Below are 11,165 nucleotides of genomic sequence, written 5' to 3' on the forward strand. Positions count from 1 at the left end.
TTCTTAGATTACCAGACTTAATAAAAAGGGGCATATTCGATTTCGATAATTCAACCATATAATGTAGTTTCGATTACTTGTGTCTATTTCATAAAACATTTATAAAAAACAGCGCATGCATTCTCAGTCCCAAAAATATATATTGCAAAAACATTTAAAAAGGGATTAATGAAACTCACGCATATAAATATTGTAAAACAGTTCATAAAGCATTTGCATGTATTCTCAGCCCAAAAACGTAAAGAGTAAAAGGGATCAAATGAAACTCACGCATATAAATATTGTAAAACAGTTCATAAAGCATTTGCATGTATTCTCAGCCCAAAAACGTAAAGAGTAAAAGGGATCAAATGAAACTCACCATACTGTATTTTGTAGTAAAAATACATATGACGTCATTTAACAAGTGTAGGGTTGACCTCGAATTCACGAACCTATATTATTCATATATATTTATTAAAACATAATATTAATCAACTATGTTTATAAATTTCATACTGTATTAAGATTAATATTCTTATATAATTATATTAATACTCATAATAGGTTATATTATTATATATATGATATATATAATTTAATTAATGTTATAATAATAATATATTAGTTAATATATTAAAACATTGTAGTTTGAAATATTGGTTATATTTATGTTACGTATAATAATTATATTTTATATAAAGAATACTTGCTATTATAATTAAAATAATACTAATAATAATAATAACTTCAATAATTAAAATGATAATAATAATAATAATAAAATTAATAATAATAATAATAATAATAATATCAAAATAACATTACTAATATTACTACCTTAGGAGTCTAAAAAAAAAACCACGCCAGAGCCGGGACTCGAAATCAAGACCTCCTAGATACACTCAACACCCTCAAACCGTCCCTCCATCCGTTTCTATCTGATTTTCTTTGTAATTAAACTCTTTTAACCCATGTTATTCTTCTGTTTAAAAGGCCAATCCAAAACTCGGCCCAATGAAAACAAAGCCCAAGTCTTCATAGGATCACAACCCAACAGTAACTTTTGTTATTAAAAAGAAAATTAATGTTGTGTCCTAGTATCGAACATAGGACCTCTCGCTCAAACACTCTTACTCTTAAACACTGCTCCACTTAACAATTTCTATTTTACTACTGAATTAAAATCATATCAACCATCATTCTTAACCTCATCATACCATCATCATCATCGACCTTTATTACCATCATCATCAAAATCATATCATCTGCAACAAGCGTATCATCATCATTTACTATCGTGACATAAAATCATAAAGCCCTCTTCATTAGACTTATTCACACTATTATCATTATCATCATCTTTAATCATCACGATGTCATCATCATACATGATCCCTTATCATCATCATTAAACAGAAGCAAAAACACTTATAACCTGTGCATTCCGATTGTAAATAGAAACAGTAACACTCACCGTAAATCAAGATCATCATCATAACTCATATCATCATCTTTGTTTACTTTATTATAAGTTAAACCCATAACAGCTACAGTAGGTGGTTTGTGAGGAGCAAAAGGAATTCGAAAACAAAAACTATATGTGACAGCAAAGGTGTTCGGTGATGGTGGTGGTGATGATATTGGTGATTGTTGTGGTGTTTTCATAAAGCAAGTAATAAGAAAGATGTATATATATATATATATATATATATATATATATATATATATATATATATATATATCTAGAGAGAGAGTGTGTGTGGTGGTATTGTGGTGGTTTGTGATTGTGACAGACAGTGGCACATTCCTGGTGGTGATGTTCGGTTGTGGTGGAGGTGGTTAGCAGCCAAACTAGATAAGGAATACAAACAACATCCATTCGCAGCCTTGGGATGATGTGTTCGAACCAGAAGCAGAAGATATGAATGAGATAGGGAGAGATAGATAGGTGGTGGAGGTTTACGGTGGTCTAGGGTGGCGGTTGGTGGTAAAGGGTGGCGATAGTAAGTTCACCGGTGTTGATTTTTGTGTAGCACTTCCTATATCTCTCGATACACATATATGTATAACATGTTTATATTTTATTTATAATATTAATAATAATAGTTAATAATAATAATAAAATATTAAATTGAAAAGTTGGAAAGCAACTAGTGTTATCACATAGTAAGCAGCCACAGAATTTGGAAGTATCCTACCGACGATTTTACGGAGCCTGTCCATTGCTAAACAGTTAATGTATAAAAGTGCTCCTAAAAATCTCAAATTTTTAGTTTAGACATATTTAATTATTTCACTCATTAACTGTATGAAACCTGATCAAAACGGTTCAGTAATTATTTATTTTATGTCCCAATTTGTATGTACGGAGTGCTAATATTTAATCTTAACAAGGTAAAAATACTTTTGACAAATCAAAAATCTTCGTAATCAATTTACAGTCCATCTTTTATTTCAATCCTTCATGAACAGGTACAATATCTATATTAAAACTAACGAAACATCAATCGAGTGTTACCGACATTTAGCAATTAAGCTCGAAATCATTTATTTTTAATATATTATCTCTCTATAAATAAACAGTTTTAAATAACAAATTTAACTACTAAAATGAATACATAATATATTCTTAAACAAATAGATTTAGTATAATTTATATATTTACAATATAATATTTATATACATAATTATATATTTTTTCTTTACAGATAGTGGTTCGTGAATCGTCGAAAATGGTCAAATGTTAAATAACAGTTCAGAAATTTTGAGACTCAATAATACAGACTTTGCTTATCGTGTCGAAACATATAAAGATTTAAGTTTAAATTTTGTCGGAAATTCCCGGGTCATCACATAATGAATGCAGTAATGGGCCCTATATTCAACCACAAAATGAAACCCAACAACAACAACAACCTCCAAGTGAAGCCCAACAACAACAATCACATATTGAAGCCCAACAGAAACAACAAATCTCAAGCCCAGAAGTGCATTTACAAAAGAGGATGGAACATGAGTCCAACTCATCAGGTAGCGGCGCATGAAAGGATAAATACAATTACGCAGGCCCATCTTAAGTAGGGGAAATTCCTATTGGGCCAACAACTCAACCTAACTTGAAGATAAAACTTCCGACTGCTAAAAGTAAATCCTACCCCTTAACACAAAAGCATACGTCAATACCAATTCAAGCCAACAACAAGTCCACTCGTTCAACTCAAAAGCAAGCATCGTCAAAGAAAGTTACCTTAAGAAATAAAAAAGATTGATGTTGGTCCTCAATTCGCAGATGGAAGGCGTCTTCTAGAATGATGAATCTCAAAAATGCTGCAAGAAGAGGGAGTTCTGACATACGATCCAAGTGTTCTTCGTCTGACCATAATAGCACTCAACCTGTTTCGGCTTCAAATTCAAATAGAAGCAAGGTTTGTCAAGCTAATTTTTCTCTGAAAACCCATGGTTCAAATAGAACTATTTCGGGTACATATATTTCTGTTAACAGTGAAGAATTATATGAGTTTGGGTGTCAATTGGGGTTAAAGTGGCAGAAAAAATCTGCCCAGTAATTCAACCTCATTAGTTCGAATTTAATCTATTTTTAATGAAGATGATATAGTATAATATTCGAGGGTTTGGGTGATAGTAAATTTGGTGAGACCAAAAAATGATTCTCTCTGAAAACCTGATTTCCTAGTGTTACAAGAAACTAAACTACACCAGGTTAATGATGTTTGGGTCTAGTCATTCTGGGGAAATTCAGATTTCGAGTTTATATAGCAACAAATGATTAGGAAATTGGGTAGGCAATTGTTAGTTTGGGACACTAATTCATTTGAAGCGAAAGATATAATTAAGATTGACCATATCATTGGGGTTAAGGGTAGATGGAAAAGCAGTGGGTTGATCTTAAATGTGCTAAATGTGTATGGACCACACGATGATGGAAAAAGAAAAGTTTATGGGATTCGTTGGGGAGTTTAGTCGAAAGTGATGAGGCATGGATACTTTGTGGGGATTTTAACGAAGTTCGGGAGGAATCAGAAAGGTTTAACTGTGAATTTATACAATGTAGAGCACGGTGGTTCAACGAACTTATCACGTCAAGTAATCTAATGGACATTCTGATATGTGGGAGAATCTTTACACGTGTCAATGACGACATAATTAAATTTAGTAAATTGGATCGCTTCCTTGCTTCAGAAAACGTTTACCTTTCTTGGGAGAACCTTTATTCGGTAGCTTTGGATAGAACTAAATCCGATCACTGTCCCATTGTACTTAAAGATGAAGATAAGAATTTAATGCCAAAACCGTTTAAAGTTTTTGATATATGGTTTGAAGAAAAGGATGTCGAGAAAATCATTAAGGATGGGTGGTCAAGTGCAATTTACGAAGGTAACAGAATGGATTTAAAGTTCATGTCCAAATTGAAAGCGGTTAAATTTTGTCTACGCTCACAGAGTAAAGAGAAATTTGGGGAGATTGATAAAGAAATTGAATTACACAAGTCAGCTGCATTGTCATTTGAGCTTAAAGCCGAAACAACAAAGTTAAATGACAGTGAATTGGATACTTGGAAAAACGAGAGAAAACTATGGATGGACAAGGACAAGTTAAAGCAAATATATTAAAGCAAAAGGCTCGAGTCCGTTGGGCACTAGAGGGGGACGAAAACACAAAATTCTTTCATTTGCTCATTCGAAACAAATACAAAATATGTAGTATTCGAGGACTCAACATAAATGGTACTTGGAATGAAAATCCGAGTGATATAAAAAATGAGGCTTATGTTCATTTCAAGAGCATTTTTGATGAACCAAACTCAATGAGGTCCTCAATGGAAGATCTCGTGTATCCGTCCATTACACCTGATGAAGCCGAGCTACTAGAATGTCCTATCCTAAAAAATGAAATCCGTGAAGCAGTTTTAGATTGCGGAAGCACAAAGGCACCGGGACCCGATGGGTTCAACATGAGATTCTTTAAAAAATTATGGGACATCATTAAAGATGATCTTGTTGAATCTAACACTTGGTTTTGGGAAAACGGGGAATTGTCAAGAGGTTGTAATGCGTCATTTGTCACACTTATTCCAAAAAAATCGGATCCGGAAGGTCTTAGGGATTTTCGTCCAATTAGTCTAATAGGTAGTTACTACAAAATTGTTGCTAAAGTCTTATCAAATCGTTTGAGGAAAGTATTGGCATCTCTTGTGGGTTCAGAACAAAGTGCCTTTCTAAAGGGTCGGTTCATCCTAGACGGTGCTTTAATAGCCAACGAGAAAATTGACTACTAAAATCAAAACACAAAAAGGGAATTATTTTTAAAGTTGATTTTGAAAAGGTGTTCGATAGTCTTAATTGGTGGTGGAGAGAATTTCTAACCTTAATAATGTTTGTTTTGCTAGATCTTTTACAGGTATTTCCAAGATGCAAAAAGAAATGCGAAAAGAGGCTAGGAAAGAAAAGAGAAGAGAGGAGCATGAAGAAAATTTTAAAGCAAAGCAAGAACTTAACGTTGCACGAGCAGTTCCAATGAAAGTTGAACATCCGGTATTTCCACCCAAGTTGGGTGATCCAGGTGAATTTATAATTTCTTCTTTACTTAGAGACTCTGTTATGTATAATGGGTTGGCAGATTCAGGGACGAGTTTTAATGTTATGCCCTTAGCTTTGTATAAAAGATCAGGTTTTCCTGACTTAGCACCTACTACCAATAGCATAAGTTTATATGACCAAGCCAAGAAACGCCCTGTGGGTCTGGCGAAAGATGTGCATGTCCGGATTGGTGACATAAACTTCTTGGCAGATTTTGTGGTTATGGATGTGGAGGAGGACACTGATGTCCCTCTCATTTTCGGGAGACCTTTTCTCTTTACCACCCGTATGTTAGTTAATGAGGAAGCGAGTAAGCTTACGTTAAGAGAAGATGACAAATCGGTCACCTTTATGAGAAAGAAAACGTAGAAACCTACCTACTAAGGTCATAGGGTATTTAGGAACGGTTGTGACTATTAGAAATAATGGTGATCCTTTAGATACTCCGGTAGGAAAAGACAAGGGTAAAACATCTAAGTGTGGGGTGGTTGAACCTCACCCAATTGATACTCCACATTACATTGACCTGTTAGTTGAGAAGTTGGTAGATGAACTTGTTGATGACCATAGTATGAGAAAATTTTACAAACGAGTTGATGAGGATAGAAGTAAGGGGACTATAAATTGTGTAACAGGCTTGTATCGAATTTATCGCCTATCTAAAAGACAAAAATTGTTGAATTTGTGCAGGTTACGAAAGAAGCCGACGAATGGCTCATATCAAAGGCAGATGTGGATGATATTGTAGTAGGTTCCCGAAAATTGTCGGATGATGGAACCTACAATCCCGGAGCTGGCTAATTATGGGATTTTTGAATTGTTGTAGAGTTTGTAAACGATGTTTTAAAAACCTTAAAAATTCTAAAAGTTTGAAAAACCCTTAAAAACACAAAAATATTTTCTTTTCTTTTTGTATTGTTTTGTTTCATGTGCAGGTACATTTGGACATTTGATTTGTTGCATGGTAGTGAAGAGAAAAAATTCTTCTTTATTGTTCTGTATTTTGATGTCCGAGCATTACAAAGACACCTGCACATGATCATGTACAATTTTGTATATTTCAGTTTCATTTTATGTTTGAGAATTATAACTCACCTTATACTAATGTTCTCTCAAATTCATACTCATTTTTTATTTTAATGTAATGAGGACATTATATAACTTAAGTGTGGGGTGGGTGTATTGATGATCCGCATAGCGCATCGGGCTATTACTTAGGCTTTCCTTTAAGCCTGGTCCATTAAAGGCCCGCTAGTCTTTTCCCCTCAAAACCCTAATAGGCCTCTATAAATAGAGGGTAGGACTTCTACCCTAAGGATACATCAATTAGGAGCTCAAACGCTCTCCTCTCCCTCTAGGGTTTTACCTACATCGCCGTGTAGGGTTTTCCCCTAGCCGCCAGTCGACACGCCTCGATGGCGGCCAAACAGCCATAACCACCCTCCCGAAATCATCATCTCGGCAAGGGTTATCAAGGTAACCGGACCGGAGGTTAAAGCCGTTGTACATAATAAACCCCCTCTATTGCACTCAAGTGTGTTCTCGACCTTCGATGGAAATATGCTTGATCATTTGGCGCCATCCGTGGGACCTATCAACAAGATGCGTCCTTTCTACCGTCAATGGAATTAACGCATCGGTAAGTTCCATTTATTTTCTGTATGATATGATTAAACGTTTCAAACGTGTAAGTCTTGATAACAGTCTATTTATATATTATATGTAATTGAATCGGTGATTTGGTACAACATAACGTGAGCATATTTTATTGTTAAAATATCACGTATCATTAAGTATTCATATGTATAAACCAAACACTTGTATGTTACAAAATACATGGGAATATTTCAATTGATGCATAAACATCTCGTTGACGGTATTAATACTAAAACTTTCATTGTTAAATTTATCACCAATTACATAAACTTAGCCTGAGAACTGAATAAATTTGTTCCAAGATAAACTTTAAAAAATTGATTGGAATAAATTTGGCAAGCCAAGTTATCAACGTTGTGTAATTTGTTTTAACGAACACAACGTCAAACTGTGTTGATTAAAATCATCTCTACTGGAATCTTGTTATAACAATTGTGTTTTTTGGTTTTTGTGTGGCTGTTGGCGGATCGGAGAGTCTTTACTCCTTAAACGATTTCGATAAGGAGTAAACGATTAAAGGCACGGATACAGCTGCAATACACATGATCCTAAACTATATGTTGATTCCGCAACATCAAGCACTCATGTTCCTACTATCAAAAGTACAAACGAATCAGATCTGGTCCGTTCCCTGTAAGTTTCTTTCATATTCTGATTCTGAGTGTGACAATATATTGTGCAAACGTCTTAACTTCCCAATATGTTAAAGGCATACAAGTAAATAGCACATTCATCAGGGGGTATCGTAAAAAATTAAATTACTGCTATGATAAGCAAATCAACGTGAAATTACATGTGTGTATTCTCAAAGTAATATTTTATATAAATGCAAGCACGGCTCTGCATCAAACTGTTTAAATCAAAGATTTGTTTAAAAAGAAAGATTTGTTTTATATACACACAAATTTGTTTTAAAAAAAAAAAGCTTCAAGATCTGGGATACTAGTTTCGGTCTACATACGGAGGCCAGGGTAGTGCAAAATAAAACTACTTTTAACGACATGCTCGAAGTTTTTTTTTTTAAGACCGGAACCAACATTGAAATTTTAGCGGTTTAGATGCCCGGATATAGCCTATATAATTAATAATGGCATTGAAAATTATCCTCAATTTATTGAAGCTCCAGATCTGATCAAATCATTAATATTAATATATTTTATATATGGAGTATCTATCTACAAATATATGACGCATGCATTAAGGGAAGTTTAATAATTTTTCTAATACATGTTAATGGCTATAATATATAATCTGATATATTCTATGATATTTTTTATATATCTAAAATAAAAATCGTGTTCAAATAGAACGCGTATGCTACCACTAATTATTAGTACGATGTGACTGATATAGATAGATATTGTATGCGCAAGTCGCAAGAAGTGGTCGAAATTTTACAAAATATGGTACAAAAGCCATGTGCTGTAACATATTATACGCTATTTATCGCTCGATCCGCTCATCTGTTTTATACAATCTCTTATGGTTGAACTAAAATTGGTTATTATTAATCAATATCAACATTAAAATATATCAGCATTAAAATAATGCACACGAAAACCGAGCCATGCATAATTAATGATCTAATGTCAATTTGGTCAATATATTGACCAAACAATCGGCGGTATCGAATCACACGTTATATTTTTACGAAAGATCGTATATACGATATATCATGGGATTATCGAATCACACATTATAAAAGTAGAGACGTGATAGAATCTGAGTATATCTTTTTCTATTTTAGTGGGATGACATAAAAATCTTAAATTCATAATGTGCCATTCACATCTTTTATATATATGGAATATATCAAAAAGCTCTTGTGGAGTACTACTTCTTGTTATATTACTCACTATTACATATATCTTCGATCTTCGATAATTGATTACAAGTTACAACTGATATTGATATATTTCATAAGAGAGCCAAAATTTAATAGGCAAATAATCATATACCACTTAAACGTGGTAAATTTTGGATATTCCATACAAGTTTATGGAAACGTATCATACATGTACGCATATATATTTGCGCATCCCGCACTACCTGAACACACGATCGTGCATAGTCACATCATTTACGCAACTACATATTATGAGATCATGGCAATCTCAGATAAGCGCGTGACTAAAAATATAGCTAAAAATAGCTTCAAGCGCATGGCTAAAAATACACACCTCACAGCTAAAAGCGAATCTCATTTGTGTCATCAAACCTTTGACTACAATAGATATATTGTCTTGTGCGTGGTGCTACACAAACATTGAGGACTTGAGAATTTAAAGTAAGGTTATACGTAAGTTATTAAGCATAACTGAGTTTAGCTTAAATTACATACACGGTCATATACACAATATTCAACCGCATGTAGAGTTTATTATGCGAAGCTTAATCCGCAAAACTTAATGACAGCATGCCATATGATTTAAAATATGGGCTAGATATTTTATGATTTATGGAAACTAAATCATATTTATTGCAATTCTAATGCAATATAATTATTTTTGGCAAAGTGCCTAAACAAATTTTATTTTTTTATTTTTATCTCCAGTTGCCAAGCGAGATGATTAAGATTGTGCATACAATCAATTTACCATGCACAAAGTAACAATTTATCTTCGCTTATGCATAATATATAATTATGGAGGCACAATATTATGTGCATAAGGTATCCTCATATGTAGCATGGATACAGCGCACATATAGACATTATAAAAGAAATATACCTTACATTCATAGCTTAACGTGAGCTTGCGCACACATGTTCACAGTTTATAAAACCGCGAGAACGATTTATCAGTGTGTGCGTACTTCAACTATGTGAGTGCCCTAATTGGCCTCTTGATTTTTGTGTGTGATACCAATTATAGTTCAACACAACTAAGTACTTTAGTTATATTGAACTAGGGGGCTGGCATAGTATATACTATAACTAGTAGAAAAGGAATGTTTCCTTTATTTTTTGGAAAGACGGTTGGATACGGAATATGTCTCCCTGAGATGCTAAGATTCCGTAGTGCTACTTCGCAATACCGGTCCATAATGCCCCCTTGCAATGATAAGCACGTGATAGCACATTCCGCACTAAAATAGTCCATGGCCGCAAGGCGTAAGCCCATGGACAATTATCTAAAGACTATGGCCGCGTAAGCGCGCCCATGGCATATTTATTAAGTCCATGGCTGCAATGCGTAAGCCCATGGACAATTATTTTAAGACCATGGCCGCGTAAGCGCGCCCATGGCATATTTATTAAGTTCATGGCTGCAATGCGTAAGCCCATGGACAATTATTTTAAGACCATGGTCGCGTAAGCGCGCCCATGGCATATTTATTAATTCCATGGCTGCAACGCGTAAGACCACGGACAATTGTTTAAAGACCATGGTCGCATTATGCGCGCCCATGGCATCTTTATTATAATCTCATGGTAGCATCGTGTAAGTCCATGAGATCACTTTATTTGCTCATGGTCGCATACGTATTTTTTCCCTTCCCTTATAAAAGTGGTTTAAGTTTCATTCTAGATTTCAACACCACTAAGTACTTTAGTACTATTGAAATGGGGGCAACCACGATATGAGCATATCTATTAGAAAAGATTATTTTCCTTTCAGTGATTAATGGTCGCATGCCGAAAATCCTTTTAACAGGTAGGATAGACACGCATACACATTACATATATTATTTTCGCGGTTAAGCCCGCAAAGAAAACACACGTATCGAGGGAATTGATCCACCCTCTGCGAACTCATTATTTCTTATTTAGTGAGTCCAAAACTTTATAAACATTAAGTATGTTGATTTCACGCACCGCTGCACAGGGAACGCTCCGACTCCCAAGTGGCATAGTTTAGTTTCGCTACTAATACTATAAATAATGGTGACAGTAGTAAAACATTGGTTTGTTTCAAACGCTTGTACACC

At 34.3% G+C, this 11,165-nt stretch overlaps 1 protein-coding gene across 1 annotated transcript; it reads left to right on the forward strand.

Annotated features, from left to right (window-relative positions):
* Nucleotides 1-3,293: 3,293 nt before the first annotated feature.
* LOC139849293 (uncharacterized) lies at nucleotides 3,294-5,278 on the forward strand. The gene is made up of 3 exons (XM_071838950.1): nucleotides 3,294-3,407; nucleotides 3,933-4,594; nucleotides 4,705-5,278. Exons 1-3 carry the CDS (start codon nucleotides 3,294-3,296, stop codon nucleotides 5,276-5,278), a joined length of 1,350 nt encoding a protein of 449 aa, XP_071695051.1.
* Nucleotides 5,279-11,165: the final 5,887 nt, after the last annotated feature.

The sequence above is a fragment of the Rutidosis leptorrhynchoides genome, chromosome 5 (genome assembly GCF_046630445.1).
Source record: "Rutidosis leptorrhynchoides isolate AG116_Rl617_1_P2 chromosome 5, CSIRO_AGI_Rlap_v1, whole genome shotgun sequence".
NCBI classification, from domain to species: Eukaryota; Viridiplantae; Streptophyta; class Magnoliopsida; order Asterales; family Asteraceae; genus Rutidosis; species Rutidosis leptorrhynchoides.

Coding starts and splice junctions, on each gene's coding strand:
- LOC139849293 (XM_071838950.1), top strand. CDS start 3,294: ATGAATCTCAAAAATGCTGCAAGAAGAGGGAGTTCTGACATACGATCC. Junction 3,408..3,932: donor CAAATTCAAATAGAAGCAAG/GTTTGTCAAGCT, acceptor TGATGGAAAAAG/AAAAGTTTATGGGATTCGTT. Junction 4,595..4,704: donor CTATGGATGGACAAGGACAA/GTTAAAGCAAAT, acceptor CAAAATATGTAG/TATTCGAGGACTCAACATAA.